General features: G+C 38.1%; 1 protein-coding gene across 1 annotated transcript in view; it reads right to left on the bottom strand.

Annotated features, from left to right (window-relative positions):
- The window catches only part of LOC306860603 (rho GTPase-activating protein SYDE2-like), a 41,897-nt gene that overhangs the window by 10,858 nt on the left and 10,929 nt on the right, over window positions 1–20,110 (bottom strand). The window contains exons 2-5 of the mRNA XM_079402379.1: window positions 19,050–19,211; window positions 15,771–16,007; window positions 6,484–7,619; window positions 553–679 (exon numbers count right to left, since the gene is read on the bottom strand). Coding sequence (XP_079258505.1) covers window positions 553–679; window positions 6,484–7,619; window positions 15,771–16,007; window positions 19,050–19,211 — 1,662 coding nt within the window. The remainder of the gene's footprint in view (window positions 1–552; window positions 680–6,483; window positions 7,620–15,770; window positions 16,008–19,049; window positions 19,212–20,110) is intronic.

Here is a 20,110-nt window from a genome sequence, read left to right as displayed (position 1 = left end):
AACCGTGATACATTTAATTTTTCAGGATTCACAGATGAATAGAAAGTTCAGAAGAACAGCATTTATTTCAATTAAAAATCTTTTGTAACATTAGAAATATCTTTACTGTCACTTTTTTATCAATTTTTATGTGTCCTTGAATAAAAGTATCCATTTCTTAAAAAAAAAAAATAAACGCACTAACCCAAAACTTATGAACGGTCATGTATAATATATCGCACAGCTTTAGTCCTCATTACAACATTGACCTCAGTTTTCCCGCCAAATCTTACACATGTACATTGGACTCTGTTCCTTCTGTGTGTGTGTGTGTGTTTGTGTGTGTGTTTTGTGACACTCATAGAGCTCAACACAAAGAAGCTGCTGGCCTTGTTACTGTCTGTGTTTTGACTCACTCACACACACACACACACACACACACACACACACAGGTTCATTCACATTTCTTAATACACTCAAACTAGGCATCAAGTGAAATGGTTTGAGTTGAGTGTAACTCTCAGTAAACGTGTGTGAATGTATCATGTGTGTGTAAGCGCTGATATGCAGTACCTGTAATGACGTTAATATCTGGGTAGTTGTTTTCCGAGAGCTCAACGGCGTGACTGTCCCTCTCAAACGCTTCCCGCAGCTCCTTCTTCACCGCAGCCGAACCGCACAGACGATACAGACCCACCACCTGTCAATCACACACACACACACAACCCTTATACAACCTTCAGAGAACCTCACAACAACATCACTGATCATAACAATCATGCAATGCTGATATTAACATAACCATTGTAGTAATTAGGAGGAAACTTCTCTGTTTTAATTGTATATGGTTAGTTAAAATCTAACTCTATCCTATCTATCCCCTCTCTCGTCTGCGTGCCTTGTTTCATGTTGGAGCGTGGTGTTCGGATTTGTTGTTCGGACACTTGTGGTCCATGTTCTGTCTCGAGTTCGCTCGGGCCGTGAGCTCTTCTGTCCGCGTGTGGTGCTGGTTCGTGTTCGGCCGCATGCTTTCTCGTTATCTTGTGTTGTTGCATGCGGCTCGGGGTTCCCTCGGCCGAGTGCTTTCATGTTTTGTTTGAGCACGCGGCTTGTGAGTATTCTCATTAGCTGCGTGCTCGTGTCTTGTTCTGCACATGGCCGGTGATTTGTTTTGCTGGCCATGCCCTTGTGTTTTTGTTTTGTGTGAGCACATGGCTTTTGTCTTTGTTTTCTGTATGCCCTGTGCTCTCATGTCAATTGTCTTGACCCCCCCCCCCATCTTTTTACCTGGTTACATGTTCATTTCCCCCACCTGTCCTCCCTCGTTACCCGCTTCGTTTGCTCCCTATTTATTCTCCTTGTGTTTGCAGTCCTTTGCCAGTTTGTTGTTGAATGTACCCTTGTTGTCTCCGTTCTTGTTCTGCCTTGTTAGATCTTTCCGTCCCTTGCCGTGCAGTGCCCTGTCCTAGCCTACTGACCTGTTTCTCCCCCACAGGGTAGTTTTTGTTGTTTGTTTTATTTTTTTTTTATTAATAAACGCCCATAACTCTTTATTAATAATAATAAAATAATAATCATCATCATCAAACACAATACTAAATAATAATAATAATAATCATAATTATAACAACATTTGATTTAATTATTTTAATTATAAATTTGTTCATATTTTTATTATAATTTTTCACATTTTTAACAGTATGTTGCATATTTTATTAAAATACAATAGTAATACAATAATAATAATACTCAAAAATGTAAATTATTAAAACATAACCATAATCATCATCATCAATTAATTAATAATAATAATAATAATAATTATTATTATTATTATTATTGTTTTTATTTTTATTTTAATATTTCAATGTATTAATATCCAAGTATTATTATTATTATTATTATTATTGATATACTATTTTAACACATTTTTATCTGTATGTTGCATATTTCTATGAAAATATAATAATAATAATAATAAATAAATACATTACTTAAGTCCAAATGTTTTTTTTTTTTGTTATTTTAAACAAATAATTATAATTATTATTTTAATAAAAATCATGCAAAATACAAAATACTGAAATGTTTGCTAAAAATAATCAGATTCACCATTGGTAAAAAGTCTAAAAAGTCTCACAATTGAGAAAAAGTGAAACGTGGACCCTGGTCAGAGATAAATGAAAGTGATCAAAAATGTTTTGTATCTCCATCTACATATCAATTTTAGTGCTGTACCAATACAAGATAGGTTAGCAAAGGTCTTTAACCTAAGCCTCTTCTTTGTTGCACTAGATGTAAAAATGTGACAGCTTGCACGTAGGAGCACATCTCCTTATTATTCAATTTTTAAAAAACATTTCCTGTTGGCTGTCGGAAAGACTGCAGGTATGGAAATATCCGGAGTCTTAACCGGCTTGGATCTGGACCAGCTCACACCTGCAATCCTGCGCACAAACAGTCTGACAAACAACTGTAGTACAAACCTGCGCGTACACAACACATTCATTCACAGAGGAATTCTACCGCCTGCTGTGGGCGGAGTTAAGAACAGAGGGAGCCAATCAGATTCAGCACTCAGTGCAACTGCCTGCATACCATTTTTAAAATGAAATAAGCATTATGCAATGACAAACATTATTGTCACGACAACATTATATTTCAGTTTAATTCAGTGAATGACATTCAGCCATCATCTCAAATAAATGTGGCTTTTTAGCATTTTTAATTGGTTCATATGTCACTGTCCACTTGAGTTGCTGCACTATATAATCAACACATTGAACAGTGTGTTCTGGTTGCATAGTGGTAAGTATTTTCATACACCATACTACCCTGAATGCTGTGCACTGCTAAACATCTTTAATGACCTACTACTTCTGCCAAAATGTGCAGTATACAACAAAAAACACTGTGTGAAATACTGTATCCCACAATGCATTGTGCTCAACTTGATGAATGAGCCTGAGTATCTATACAATATTGAAAATGTAAAAGAAAAAAAAATCAATGCATATATAAATCATAAATGCATAAATAAACAAATGCAAAACGTTAGTATTTAACATACAGTATATATGCACACAATTTAGCAGGTAGTAAGCTAGCGTTTCATCTCAAACACAGCCTAGCACATTCTGCAATGATTAAGCAGCACATGCTCCAATAAACAGAAGAAATTCCCTGCAATGTGAAACAGCAGCTTGATTCAGACCAGTGGTGTGCATGTGTGTGTGTGTGTGTGTGTGTGTGTGTGTATAACTCTAAAAATGTCACCCAGAGGAAATAATAGCTTGACCATGGTCTTGTTAAAAACAGCTGAAGAGTTTCCTGAATCCACTAAAACCTTCCTCCTTTCTTCCCCTGGTAAAGAACACATCCTGCTTCTGGGTTGGTCTTCAGTTTTAGCTTTGCCTGTAACTGTGCATTTGACCACAGATTCCACGCTGCCGCTAACATGACACGTGCATTAAACCCAAAGAGGATTTTTTTCATTTGGGCACAAGCCAAACGTCTCCACACAGACTCAAACGCTTGGCTTCCGGAGCTGCTCTTTAGTAGATCAAACTTTAGAGGTCACAAGCTAATTTGTAAAAATAACAGTTTGAAATGACTCTCATAACTCAAAACTTTCAAAAACTCAAAAAAAGTACGTTTTAAAGTTATGAATTCAAAGGAATAATTCACCAAAAACTTTGTTGTGTGAAAGAGAGAATACGTTGTATATAAGAAACAAAAGTAAAAATGTGAATTTTTTAGGTGAACTATTCCTTTAAACAGGCAAGAAGGGCTGCGGAAAAACCCTCACGGCACACGGCTAATCATTTACCCATCCAGGTTGGTAGTTTTCCTGCGGCCATAGTTCAGAAGAAACATTCCTTTAGCTTCCGTGAGCTGTGTATATCATGCTTTCTTAAGACAAACTATACTGACTTCAGGCTTTAGTAAAGAACTCCACACAGTAAACAGCTAAGCTCTGACCTTAAACCAAGTTCCCTTATTTCAAGAACACTAGAGAAATACTAATTCGGTGAACTGAATGCATAACAATATATAACAACCAGGCTAGGCTACTGCAAATTCCACAGTATATACTCCAGTATACAGTACATAATTACTGTCTTAAATAGCAGTGTGCTATGTTGCTGTCACATGACCAAGAATATTTACAAGAAGCATCCAATTATCATCTAAAAAATAAATACAATAATTGCACATGTGTGCATCTCTGGTACCAGGAATACCACAGACTAGAGCTTCTGAAAATTTTTTGTTTCAGTAGTGTAGTGTAGTGTAGTTTGTTTGGAGGCTAACAGCCCTTACATACTACACAGCATGTAGCGTATACTTAAAAAAAAAGAAGGAAAAGGAGGAACAGCATAAATGCATGAATAACAAAAATGAGGAAAAAGCTTAAAATTGTATTCAGCAGTATGTAGCATGCAATAACCATTCTATTAAACGAGTATGCTGCACTCGCCACTATTTATGCATAAATAATTGCAAAAATAAACCAAGGCATTAATGCATAAACAATGCATGCATAAATTAATAAATGCATAAACAATTGCATGAATGCATAAAAATACAAATACATGCATCATCTAAAAAAAAAGTGATGACTGCACAGCAATGCAACTTGGGAGCAGCGCATGAATATAAAAAACCATGCTAAATTTGATATGCGGATAGAAGCATCAGATATGTGGGCATGAGCTGCAGATTTAGCATACAGAGGCTGACAACACTCCACAAAGGGGTCAGCTGAGGTAAAAACAGTCTAAGACAGATTGAGAGAAAAACCCACATCATACCAGTAGAACTTTACAGCCTTCCCAAAGGACCTACAAGCTTCTTCTTTTTTCACCAATAGGGGCTGAAAGTCTCTCTCAGCTGATCTAGAATCAGATCTTCCATGTGTGAGCATTGAGTTGCAGGGGTAAATCTGATCTGAGAACAGCAGTCGGAGTTGTTTTGTGGGTTGACGGCGGACACACTTGGTGGGATGAATGGACAAGAACAGCATTAAACTCTGGGTGACACTGTAACAGAGACAGATTGTGTGTGTGTATAACGTAGATGAATGGCTAGGATTTTGGCAATATGCCTGTGCACACAAACCACCGAGAGGCCTTGCTAAGCTTGTTTGTGTGAGTGTGTAATGTCCATGGACAAGGACTTTAGAACGGTTGGCGAGCTCACTTTAACCGAAGCCTAACAAATGACAGAAGAGACTCATGGGCTACGTTCACACACCAAGCCTTAGTGCTCAGTTTTGATTTATGCTTAGATCTGGCTATTCACATTATTTTGTAAATGTGGGCAATATCAGATTTAAGTGTAAACTGGTAACGGTCCTAAAATGACCCACATGCGCAAAAGAACAACAAAGGCAGCATGCAGCAGGCTGTCATACAGAGGTAAACATGGAGGCCACTGACGTCAGCATTTACACATTTATTTATGAGGTGATGTGGCATGGAAGCCAGACAAGGATGAGGAGAAAGTGAGCAAAGCTATTCCCATTCAGTTTTCCCTCTAGTTTTGCATATAGAGAACTGTCATCATAATACTTACGCATACCACACTGTCCCTCCACTGACTACCTTCGCAGCTGTCTTCCATATTAACCGAGTAACCAAGGAACTTACTTACGTAAAACCTTTGGAGTGACTCCCATCATCCAAAGTGACGTAAAAGTACCATGAATTCCGATATGACTTTTTAGACGGAGGTAGAACCGCAAAACATTGGACTTAGTATGACATATGGAAGTGGCCCAAACCAGAATTGGAAAGATCAGATTCCACATGGTTTGTGCAGTTCACATTGCTCGCATAGGAGTATAAATTGTATTTAGGCCACTTTTGGGCCTGGAGTCTGAATGTAGCCATGGAGATACACTTTAAAGCTAAATACATAATTTCTGGGCAATTAGTGGGACCAATTACAACTGCAAAATACCAAGCAAGTTTCCCAAACATTCTTACTGCTCTTTCTGACCCATCAAAGGTAGTCCCATCTCAAACTCTTCAAGGACTCTTTTGAAGGTAAACCATTGTGACACTTATCAGAAAGACAATGTCTCAAACTCTTCTAGGACTCTTTTGAAGGTGCCACAGTGCAACAATCTTCATAAAGTCAATGTCTCAAACTCTTCTAGGACACTTTTGAAGGGGCCACAGTGCAACAATCTTCAGAAAGTCAATGTCTCAAACTCTTCTAGGACTCTTTTGAAGGTGCCACAGTGCGACAATCTTCAGAAAGTCAATATCTCAAACTCTTCCAGGACTCTTTTGAAGTTGACACAGTGTGGCACTCTTTAGAAAATTAACATAACAATGGCTTACATATAGTTGCAGATTAAACTTGAATAGTAGGCCTACTTTGTGAAGTACTGACATCAAAAGAATTACACACTTCACCTATAAATTAAAGATTTAGTTTGGAAAGATTTAGTTTGGTCAGGTTAAAGAACCATAAAGATTTGCTCCACTCACTCACCTGACAACCCCTCCTCTCGATCTCAGAGATGCATTTCTCGATGAGCAGTGGAACCATTAATCCAGAAGCTTCCCGTTCCACCACGCGCCGAGCCTCTACGCCAAACACCTGCATTTCATGATCCCCCTCCTGGCCATCAAGAGAGTTCTGCCTCTGCTCCATGAGGCTCAGCTTCACGTAGATCATTCCACGTGGTTCCAGGCGGACCGCAAGCTGGTGCGTCTTACGCACACGAAACAAGGCCGGGAGAACCACAGTCCCATGGCAGCACACCCGGTTCCTTCGTGGTGTGGACTCCCAACTGAAAACAACAAGTTTGAGGTGCTGAGCGTTCTCCAAATCAATGTTGAAGGTGTGGTCCATGTCCAGGAAGGCTGTCCGACAGGTAAGCAAGGCCGTACGAGCTTTGTTGACAGAGTCCACCTGGATTGCACAGTAGACGTCGCGGGAATCAACCCGTGGTGGCTTCAAGTCCTCTGCGCCATAGAAGTGCAGACTCATTAGTCCAGAGATGTACGTTAGGCACTTTGGCTGCTCAGAGAAGCTATAAGAACGGAAGGCGTCGATATCCAGCTCCGTGCCAGGGAGCCTCGGACATCCGCCATTCGCATTGGGATCCCTGTCCCGGGCTTTACCGTTCTTTCTTTCTGAATTTCCGTGCTTTCCTGACTTGGCGACAAGTTCGGGCGAGTCTCCATCGCTTAGGTAACCTCCCTTACTGGCCGATTTGGGAACGCCACCACTGTTGCTCCTCCTCTTATCGAAGTTATGCTGCGTAGAAACACTACTGTCCAAATGGTACCACCAAATCACATTACCACTCGCCAATGCAGTCGTCACACCTGCCGGGGACAGTCTGGACTGGGACTGGCCCAGCTCTGCCATCCCATTGGCTTTTGGAGAGTGAGCCCTGGGTTCTGATTGGCTGTTGCTGATGGCCACATTGCTAGATGGGTTCCCTTTAACACTAAGCTTCCGACTCAGATCAGGCAGTTTTTTCATCTTCATAGAGAGTTTTCGGACAGTCCGTGGTGACTTGATTTTATCAGGAAAAGACCAGTTCATAGTAGTGCTCCTTTTAGCTGGGTTGGGACTAGAAGAGGGAGAAAGTCCACCAGTGGACTGCTCTGAAGGATCTGTGGAATGAAAGAGGAGGGTTTAATTAGTACATTGACCAAGTGATTGACCCCAAGGTCTTAGCTGACCCTTAGATGAACTCATTACCATTTGTGGATATATTCAGTGCCCTCCAAAAGTATTGGAACAGTGAGGCCAATTCCTTTATTTTTGCTGTAGACTGAAAACATTTGGGTTTGATATCAAAAGATGAATATGAGATGAGAGATTAACATTTCAGCTTTTATTGACAGGTATTTTCATCTGGATCTGATACACCACTTAGAAGATAGCACCTTTTTCCACCCATTTTTCATGTTACCAAAAGTATTGGAACAGATAGAATTAACATAGATTAAAGTGAAAAAGACTTAATATTTAGTTGCAAATCCTTTGCTTTCAATAACTGCATCAAGCCTGTGACCCATTAACGTCACCAAACTTTTGCATTCTTCTTTTGTGATGCTTTCACCGCAGCCTCTTTCAGTTTTGGGGGGTTACTCCCTTCAGTCTCTTCTTTAGCAGGTAAAAAGCATACTCTACAGGGTTTAAGTGTGGAGATTGACTTGGCCAGTCTAAAACCTTCCACTTCTTGCCCCTGATGAACTCCTTTGTTGTTTTGGCATTATGTTTTGGGTCATTATCTTGCTGCATGATGAAGGATCTCCCAATCAGTTTGGTTGCATCTTTCTGTAAATTGTCAGACAAAATATTTCTGTAGACTTCTGAGTTAATTTTGCTGCTGCCATCATGTGTTATATCATTAATGAAGATTAATGAGCCTGTCCCAGAAGAAGCGATGAAAGCCCAAGCCATTGCATTACTTGTGTAATGTGTACTATAATGTACACCTGTGCACACTGTGTTTCAGATGATCTTGGATGTTTGGGATCATGAGCAGATCCTTTCTTTCTCCAAACTTTAGCTGGTCCATAAAACCTTGTCCCAGAATTTTTGAGGCTCGTCTCCTATTCTTCTTGCTAATGAGTGGTTTGCATCTTCTGGTGTAGTCTCTGTACTTTTGTTCATGAAGTCTTCTGCGAACAGTAGATTGTGATACCTTCACTCCTGCCCTCTGGTGGGTGTTGCTGATGTCACTAACAGTTTTAGAGTCTCTTTACAGCTGTCACAATGTTTCTGTCATCAACTGCAGATGTTTTCCTTGATCTACCCGTTTGAGGTGTGTTACTTAGTACACCAGTGGTTTCTTTCTTCCTCAGGAGATTCCTGGTTGTAGTGGAGTGAAGTGACATACTGCCAAGTATGGTGACCCATACTCGGAATTCGTGCTCTGCATTTAACCCATCCAACGTGCACACACACAACAGTGAACACACACCCGGAGCAGTGGTGCCATTTATGCTGCGGCACCCGGGGAGCAGTTGGAGGTTCGGTGCCTTGCTCAAGGGCACCTCAGTCGTGGTATTGAGGGTGGAGAGAGCGCTGGACATTCACTCCCCTCCACCTACAATCTCTGCCGGCCCGAGACTCGAACCTGCAACCTTTGGATTACGAGTCTGACTCTCTAACCATTAGGCCACAACTTCCCGTACTTGCTATTGCCAGTGTTTGTTTGATGGTTTGATTGGCAATGGTTTGATTGATTTTTCATCTCCTCTCAGCTTCACAATTGCTTGTTTTTCACCCATAGACACCTCTCTGGTTTTCATGTTGGTTACACGTCTAACTAACTATAAATGCAGTCTGCACGGATCTGAAACTGAGCAGACATTCAGTGCTATTTATTGTTTGAATAATCAATTAATAAGACACACCAGGGTAACAAAACACACCTGTCAGTCACATGTTCCAATACTTTTGGTAACATTAAAAATGGATGGGTTCAAACAAAAGGTGCTATCTTCTAAGTTGTGTATCAGATCCAGATGAAAATACCTGTAAATAGCTGAAATGTTAATCTCTCATCTCGTATTCGTCTTTTGATGTCAAACCCAAATGTTTACAGTCTACAGCAAAAATAAAGGAATTGGCCTTACTGTTCCAATACTTTTGGAGGGCACTGTGTGTTTTAAATGAATCTTATACCACAAGATGAATAAATTCCTCATTTGGATTAGTTGATAGATGCTTCAAGGTTCCAAGCCAAAGTCTTTCCAAAAAGTAACAGCGATTTGGAATATTCAAAGCAAGAAAGTTAATTGGTGGAAGCTGTACAAACAAGAGTGCTTTAAGGACTTAAAAAATGTCACATGATATAAACATGTACACATGGAAATAAGCAGAATAATTAACGTATGTCCAAGGTGTGACAGTTCAACACTTCTTATATCTTCAGATCTTCAAAAACATGTCATCAATTATTCCTTTACCTAACTAAAACTCTTGTTGCATGCTCGAAACAACCCCAGTAAATAGACAATTTGACCCATTATCCATAAATCTTTCCTTGCTTCTGGCCTGTTTGCTCCTGTTTAGTCCACAGGATTCCCCTTTGCTCTATGCACATACACGCCATAATAACTACATATATCTCAAAAAGTCCCTTTCCAGCTCAGTCACACACATCAAAAACAAAGAACATCTGTGGAACATTCCAGAGTGGAGCGATAAACCAGACCTTCCATTGGCCAAGAGCGCTGTGGTTAAATCGCTCCATCAGCCTCAGTATAATTTGCTCTTGCTCTCTCGATTAGTAGATTTCCTTTTACGAGAGACTTCTGGACCTGGGATGCAGTTATCTCCGCAGCGTGTTACCGCAGTCATTATGCAGTGGCTGACAAATCAGATTGTTTGAATCGATCGGTCTCCTTCCTCTACCTCACCCTCTCTTTCTCTCTGATCACATGGCATGTTCATCTGCTTTACTACAACAGCGGCTCTGTTGCCACAGTTCAGGGCCTCCTTCAACACCCGCCGTTTGATCTGGTACTTACCCGCCCAGATAAAACAAAGACCCGATTCTGTTAAAGAGAGAGAGAGAGACATGCCAATATGAAGAGACCAAAAAAGAGAGAAGCAAGGAGAAAGAGAAATACTGTTTCGAGAAAGATCGTGTGGAGGAGATGGGGCAGAGGTTCACACTTTGGCATCGCAAGTGTGTGTCTTTTTAAAAGGACAGTTGACCTAAATATGAAGATTTTGTTATCATTTACTCAATATTTCTTGTGTTTTGGAGTACTTCAGGACTCAACCTCTCTAAATTCTGTTACATTTATCTATTTTGTTGTTTATCAATGCATGCTATTCTGAAGAAACGTTTTCTTCAACTTTTTTCTTTCAACATTGTCTCTGAAAAGACATTCCATTCTGCTGATGTCACCAAGGCCATATGGGCAGAGAACAATAATGTTATAATATCATAGTCCACTTTTCACAATCTAATCAAATGCCACCAATTACTTACATATAAGTAAATATGCAAATAGTCCATATGAACTGAATGAAAGTGTGAATAAGATTTGAAAGAGGTCATTTTAGAGATATTAAAAAATTTGACAGAGCAACTGTGTTCAACATTGATAATAATCAGAAATGTTTCTTGAGCAGTAAATCAGTATATTAGATTGATTTCTGAAGATCATGTGACACTGAAGACTGGAGTAATGATGCTGAAAATACAGCTGCAGATCACAGAAATAAATTACATTTTAAAATATAAATTTTAATCACATAGAAAACAACTATTTTGAATTGTAATATTTCACAATGTTTTCAGAAACATGAGAAAATCTTAAAAATTCCAAACTTTTTAGTGTATGCAAAAACGCAATAAAAAATCCTGATTGTTTAATGTGATTATAGCTTTTAACTATTCTTGCAGCCCTAACTAACTTAACAGTATAAATGCCTACACGCAACTGAAAACCTACAGATGTAAATATGTGACACCTCACACACACACACACACACACACACACACACACACACACACACACACATAGCGAGAGTCTCAGGGGCCCAGATTAGGAGGCAAGGTTGCATTCCAAAACACACACACGCTGCTCTCGTCCACTCAGAATACGGAATCTCTAAACCAAAACACTAGATTTATTTAAAAGGTTTATATCTTTTAAAAAAAAATCTAATTTATATTAACATACTATAACTTCCAGATTTTTATTTTGCTGATAACACTCACTGACTGTGTGTGCGTTTATTTGACATTTTTGATTGTGACAGGTGGTGAGTGGGCCGATCTGGTCACTAGTCACACTAATTATAGAGTGTCAGAAGACATTTTACAGCCTTAAATCTGTCTCACACACACACACAGACACACACACGCACACACAAGTGCACACACACACACACACTGTGCCATTAGTGACAGAGAGAAAACTGGAGCATTTATCTGAGATGGTGAAGTCTGTGTGTTGAACTGATCACAGATCTGCTCTCTAAATGATTCAAGAGCTTCATATAGAACCACAGAACAAAGCTCTGTAACATACACACAGACACACACATACAGACACACACACATACAGACACACACACAGACACACACACACACAGACACACACACACACACACACACACACACAAACACGCGCACACACAAGCACACACACACACACACACACACACACGCACACACACACAAACACGCGCACACACAAGCACACACACACACTCACACACACACACACAAACACGCGCACACACAAACACGCGCACACACGCGCACACACACACACGCACACACACACACACACACACAGACACACACACACACACACACTCACACACACACACACACACACACACACACACACACACACACACACACACACGCACACACACACTCACACACACACACACACACACAAACACGCGCACACACACACACACACACACACACACACACACACACGCGCACACACTCACACACACACACACAAACACGCGCGCACACACACACACACACACACACACACTCACACACACACACACAAACACGCGCACACACACACGCGCACACACACACGCGCACACACACACACACACACACACTCACACACACGCGCACGCGCACACACACACACGCACACACATACACACACACACGCAACGCCACACTCAGATCCAGTTACCTGCCACCCATGGGATTGTGGGTAATATTACCTTCTCATGTCATCACTAATGTAAAAGGCGAGCGTGCGCTCAGTTTGTGTCGCTCATGTTTCAGAGGGGTGTTGGGACGCACATGCAGCCGGGAGCTAAAGTCAACAGCACACCAGGAAAGTTCCGGAATGGAACACAACACAGCATTCAGAACAGAGCCTAAAACACACACACACACACACACACACATGTTGGGTTTCCATGTTTTATGGGGACATCCCATAGGCGTAATGGTTTTTATACTGTACAATCTGTATGTGCTATTGCCCTACACCAACCCTACACCTAAACTTAGCCCTCACAGGAAACATGCTGCATTTTTAGATTTTCAAAAAACTTTATGCTGTATGATTTATAAGCTTGTTTCCTCATGGGGACCAAAAAATGTCCCCACAAGATTAAGATTTACTGGTATTACTATCCTTGTGGGGACATTTGGTCCCCAGGACGTGATGAATACCAGGTGCACAGACACACACACACACACACACACACACACACACACACACACACACACACGCTTCTCACACAAATGTGTCAGAAGCTCAACCAACGCGCTGAAGAACTTCACATCAACACGCTGAAGTCACAACAATGACCTTTGAAGACATAAACCAGTCATTTTTTCTTTTGTAAAGTGACAGTTTGACGTTGATTTTATCCATCAGGAATTGATAGTGGACTTTTGTACCAGAACAGATCCAGACCTGGACTGTCAATCAAATCAAATCAAATCAAATCAGCACACTTGCATACTACCTGTGCTATTTCCACAGTATGCATCGATGAGCTACTACATTTAACAATATGTGCATTATGCAACAAATGACTAAATGCAATGCACTTGATTTCATATATTATGTGAACATTGTTATTTATATACTATACTTACTGTACTTTTTATTAAGAGTTAGCTTTTATTTCAATAATTTTTAAGTTTAGTTAAATGTTTAGTAATTTTATTATGTGCATTTGTCATTTTTAGTAGTTTTTATTTAAAATATTAACATTTAGGTTTAATTTATTTTTATTTCAGTATTTTAGTTTTAGTTCAGTTTTAATTATTATAATTCCCTTCGAGTTAGTTATTTTAGTGTTTCGACTGAAATTAATTAAAATTTGATTTTAAGTATTATATTATATCTCGTTTCAATTAATAAAAATGTTTTATTATAGGTTTGTATTTATGTTTTTAATTAACTTATTTTTATACTTTGTTTTTATTTTAATTGTAGTTCATTTTGATATGTGCTTTTGTCATTTTTATTAGCTTTTATTATAATAATATTATTCAGGTTTAATTTTTTATTGCATTTTTAATTTTAATTCTAGTTTTAGTTTTACTTCAACCTAAACTAAACGAAAATTAGAAATGCTGCCAACTGACCATAATAAATTTAAGTTTGTCATCTAATATTTATATTTGATTTCAGCTTTATTTCAATTAACACAAATGTTTTATTATAGTATTATTATTTTTTATATACTTTATTTAAATTTTATGTACTTCTTTTCATTAGTTTTTGTTTATTTTAAATATGACTATTTTAGTTTAATTAATTTTTTTAGCTATTTATTTTAGTGCTTCAATTTAAACAGAAGGACATGAAGACATTTTAATATTAGTGTTCTAATATCTATCTAAATGTAACACTAAGTTTCTCAAAACAGCATAATTTGATCATTCACAATGAGACAGGAGCATGTATTAAACAGTAAACAGGCTCCATGTGGATTTCATGTGACTTTAAGCAGCAGACTGTGTTTTTTACATAATGTCACCACATCAAACGAGCGCTAGTCAAACAAACAGAGCCGACGCTAACAGACATGAACTCAAAGACGTGTTCGCAGCCTCCAGAGAAGCGTAACGCTGACAGCAGCCTTTAACAGGCATGACTGCATTAGTGAATAATGTCACAGATTCATACGACGCTAAATATAGAGCTGCACAAGTCCTGAGAGCCAGAGATGATACCATACAACCAAATAAAACTAAAATCACAATATGGATTTTTAAATAAATATATGTGCTGTGTTTGAGCAGCTCATGATCCGGTCATGTCTGCATTTGCTGAGAGTTTGAATTGTTTTATACATGCGTCTGAAAATGCAATATGCACCAAACGTCTTCACAAACTTGTGAATCAAAATAAAAGTGGCTTAACATTTGTAAATTAGGAAACTAAGATCATTAAGGGCATAAGTATTATTATTACAATTTTACTGTTGTTCTGTAAAATTAAATACAAATTATTATTATTATTGTATTTTTTCTTTACATGTCTTATTTTTATATTTTTGTTGGGTCCAAACTGTGCCGACTTACAAACAAGCAAAAATTTGACCAAATGTTTATTTATTTGTTTGGAGTACATTTGACAAGAAAATACTCTTTAGGTCTTTCTGCTTCAAAATTTCACATTTAAGGATACATTATACATTATACATACAATTATTATTATTAATATTATTATAATATTTTTCCTTTAAATTATTTTACAGTCAAATATTACTAAAGTAATATTTCTCATTTTAGTAATATAATTAAATAATAATAATAAAATATTGTCATTATTATTATTGTTATAGCCTTTGTTGATATATATATATATAGTCACACATTTCTGGGCCAAACTGTGAAGCCTTACAAAAAGCATGCATTGCAAAAATGTGTTGTTTTTTTCAGCATGTTTTACAAGTAAATAGTATTTCAGACAGTCTACTTCAAAATCACGTTTAATTGTTTGTGAAATTTACTAGCAATTTTTGAATGTCAAATGTTTAATGATTAAATCCTACATCAAAAAAAAAAAAAAAAGTGCAGTGCAGCACAAGCAAAGTATTTTTTTTTTTTTTCAAATCACATTTTTAATCAAAATTGCAGTTTTTAATCAGAATTTTTTTTTTATACAAACGCAAAATCTGAAACTAGAAAGTGTTCAAAACATTTCTGTCTTCATTTATCCAACGTTTTATAATGTAAAAGCTCACAAACCTTACACAGATATGAATAATTATTTACCAGACAGGTTTGCTATCCCAGTGCTGAACACGAAGCTCATCTCAAACTGCTAAAGCTGTACCTGTGGCTCTGCTCTCCTCCTGCGTCTGTCTTTCGTCTGCGTCCGCTCGTCTCGTCTGGACTCTGATGATGGGAACGCAGCGCAGCAGATCGGCCTCTTCATCCTCCGGGATGGGGTTGTACCAGATCTCTCCCTCGTCGTCGGCGTCGTTCTCCTCGGCCGGGTCGGTCCGATGCGGCGAGACTCGGCTGTGTTTGACTTTAGCTGCAGGCAGCAGGAGACGGCGAGGACGTGAGTCTGCAGACATCAACCAAACGCCATCAAACCACTGGACATTTACAGTACCTAAAGACATTAGAGATCAAGCTGAAGAACAATATTACTACTAGTATAAATATCGTATTTATTAGTATAACTTATAAGTATTAGATGTAAAACCTAAAGTACATGAAAATTTGAAATGTTGCTTGAGCTGAAATTAGGGAATTAAACTAAAACTGAAAAAATAATAAATTGAAAAAATAAATAAACTATTTAGAAATATAAAAATAAAGTAAAAATGACAAAATCACAAAAATACAAAATTACAAAAAAATTAACTAAATCGAAAAAAAAAAAAAATCAATAAAACACAAAATATAAAAATAAAATAGCTTGGCAATTTTTTTTTTTAATTAATGCAGTTATTAAGCTGAAGTACTAAAATTGTTAACTGAAATAAACCTAAAACTGAAATAAAAATAAATTAAATATAACTACTTATGGTGCGTTCACACCAGACGCGAATGAAGCGTTAAGCGCGAGTGATTTACATGTTAAGTCAATGCAAAGACGCGATTAGACATCCTGTGCTGCGATTCGCGCGAATGAGGCGGCGCGAATTGACCGTTTCGAGCGTTTGACGCGCGGAACGCGAGATTCGCGCGAATCGCGCAAGTTGAAAAATCTGAACTTTGGCGGATATTTCGCGCCGCTCCAACCAATCAGGAGCTTGCTCTAGTAGTGACGTGATTAAGAGCGGAGGCAGAAATCAAAACAACAATAAAGGACATCTTATGTTTATCCACTACAGAGACATCAGAGCCAGCGGCAAATGTCAGAAGGACTAGCCGAGGTTATGCTCCTCTCTTCGGCATACATGAGCACGAGCGTCCGGTGATCGCCTGGAGCTCACGGCTCCGAAATCGGCGAAGCACATTTTCAAATAGGGGCTGTTTTTATAAATAAACCGCAGATTTGAGTTTTAAACAACTACATTCTCGGCTGAAATACACACGTCCAGTGTTTCTATAGCACATAAAGGTGATTTTATTTGCCAAATTCTATACATATGCTCTCTGTGGCAGTCATACCTGTGCGCCTGGCAGAAGCCCCGCCCATGATGCGAATTCGCGTCTGTTGTGCAGTGAATTTCACGCGCGAATGAAGCGAGTAAACCCAAAATGTTCACGCGTCCAACTATGCGCGAATAGCGCAAGTCGCGTCCGGTGTGAACGCACCATTAGAAATATAACCCCCCCCCCCCCCCCCCCCCCAAATAAAATTACAAAAATTGTACTAAACTAAAAACTAAAATTATTAAAAATATTTGTTAATTTAAATAAAGCTGAAATCAAATAAAAGTATATATTAGATGTGTAATTAGAAGAAATTTAAATGTTGCCTTATTACATTTCTAAAGTACTAAAATGACTGAAATAAAAATAAATTACAACTATAATTAAATCTATTTAGAAATTTAACTTAAAAATAACAAAATGTAAAAATAAAAAGCACATACTAAAATACAAAAAGTTAATATTTTAGTAGTTTTGGTATGTGTGTTTGTCATTTTTTATATTTCTATAAAATGTAAATGTATTTTTATTTTAGAAGAAAAAAATTTGTTTTAGCATTCATTTTAATTTTAGTTCAATTTGAGTTTTTCTGTTATGTGCTTTTGACTAAAACTAAAAAACTGAAAATGACAAACATTTTTGTTAATTGAAATAAAGCTGAAATTAAATCAAATATAAATGCTGAAGTTAAAGTACTAAAATTACTAACTGAAATAAAGGTAAATTAAAAAATATTTAGAATTTTTTTTAAAACAAACAAACTGCTTTTAAAAAAAAAAAAACTTACTGAAAAAAACTTTTCTAAAAATAAAAGTTAATGAAGTGTAGTCATATTTAATTTGGCAAAGAAGAATAAAAATGGGACAGATGTGTGGATTATTAAAACACTGAAAATAATTATTTCTTGATCAACTTCCAGCAGAGGGAAACTCTGGAAACATTCACTATAAGAATAATGACATTCTGAGTGTGCAAAAATCACTTATATAAGGTGTTTGAACACAGTTGTGTGGCTGCAGTGTGTGAAAACAACAGCCTATAATGGTACAAATCCACCAACTCATTTTTTTATAATACCAATAAATCATAAACAGTCTCCCCAAACGAGCTGTTTCAGATTCTCCCTCTGTTCACGTCACCGAGGGGGAAAAAGTCCCACCCATTTGTGACCCTGCCTTATTAGCATAAACACAGCCCTGAGTGAGAAGCTGCAGTCCATTACTGGAGATATATACAATATCAGCACCAAAGAGGCTTTACAAGTGTTGTGTTTTGGGATGCACTAATGAACATAGGAGTCTCCATAATCTCCCCTCAATCTGAGCCGAGGACACTGTGGTTAAATTTCATTTTCGAAGGAAATATCTGGAAAAAATCGGTAACGTCCCCTATATGTTTAGGAATCAATACCAACTGTACTCTGTGTGTTTTCACTGATGCTGCCTTCTAAGTGCTGCCAGAATGATCATGAATAGGAATGTGGGAGTTAAAAGCTGCATATGAAAGCAATGCGAGTCGATCGCTTGAAGTTGTCGAACTCAGAATCAGAAGTGGGACTTATAAAGTTTGTGATAGCATGAGACCGGCTATGTTGTTATTTTTATTCCGCCGTGCTCCATGTCTTTGTAATTCATAAACGTAAATTTATTATGCACAGTATAATCAGATGACTGACTGAAACCAAGTAGTTTTCTGTAAAGATAACAGGCTTGTACTAATAGTGAAATGTTTATTTGCAAAGGCTAGCACTGCTAATGTGGAGCTGGAGCTGTTCAAGCTCCGCCCTCTTCTCCGGGAGCAACAGCTCATTTGCATTTAAAGCAACACACTCAAAACAGCGCGTTTTGGCTCACACCCTAAAAGTGGCAATTTTAACAAGCTATAGAAATTTATCTATGGGGTATATTGAGCTAAAACTTCACATATACGCTCCGGGGACATCAGAGACTTAGTTTACATCTTGTAAAAAGGGGCATAATCGGTCCCCTTTAACAGTACACACCTCTGTCTGTCAGAAGTGAGTTAGATGGCAGGTGTGTTTGTGTTTGCTCCTCCTCGGCTGCAGGGGGCGCTGTGACGGAGCTCTGCTGGAGCCACTGGCGTTTCTTGGAGACTGTGATGTGGTTAAACGGGGCCTGACGCTGACAGACGAACTCCATCACTGCTGCGAACACAAACAAAACCAACACTTCTGCTGATTCAGCTCATCTGACTGCTGCCATTAGCGCAAAACATGCAAGTGTATCCGGTTAGATCAAACAAGTCCAAAATCAAGCCGAAAATAATCATTGATTGATTTTGTAAACAATGTTTTTGGTTTCATAAAAATATCAAAACCTATATATATATATAAAAAACATAAAAATGACAAAACCACATAATATTAACTAAAAAAATTCATTAAAATAAAAATGAAAACTTAAAATATAAAAATAAGAGCACATTTAAAAAAAAGGCCAGGTGTGTACTTAAGTGTTGATCATTCAGTCAATAACACACTGCAAATACGTCTCGATACTGAACAACTTCCAGTGGACGAAAACTCGTTATCTGTAAGAAATGAATTTGATGAACATTTAGGAGTACATGTTAGAGATGAGCTGGACATGGACTAAATGCCAGAAATCTACAATAGCACTCATTTCAGCCTCTACATTCAGAAAACAGACGTCCATCTGAGTAAAAACCACAATCTGCAGAAACTGCATCTGAAATGACGAGCAGAAATATAACTGTGCATTGTTTATTGTTTATTTGGATCCCCATTAGCTTCCACAAAGTGGTTGCTAGTCTTCCTGGGGTACACAAATCACTTATGTCACAAAACTACACATCTCAGCAGAAGCAGCACTTACAATATCCATCTACACAAGCACATCTTCATCGGAATACATATGTACGGTTATTCTTTCGTATTTTTATGGGAACCATATTGCAAACAACAGAGCCTCGATAAAGTACAGTCTTTTTCATCAAATTTGTTTGTGGACACGGTAAAAAAGAGCTGTGATTCAAACGCTGTGTAAACTCTCCTGGGACCGAGGGAGAGATGGTTTGTGTTTG

Source organism: Barbus barbus (assembly GCF_936440315.1).
Source record: "Barbus barbus genome assembly, chromosome: 41".
NCBI classification, from domain to species: domain Eukaryota; kingdom Metazoa; phylum Chordata; class Actinopteri; order Cypriniformes; family Cyprinidae; genus Barbus; species Barbus barbus.
Note: the sequence above shows the minus strand (reverse complement) of the source record. Positions and strands in the feature narration are given on the sequence as shown.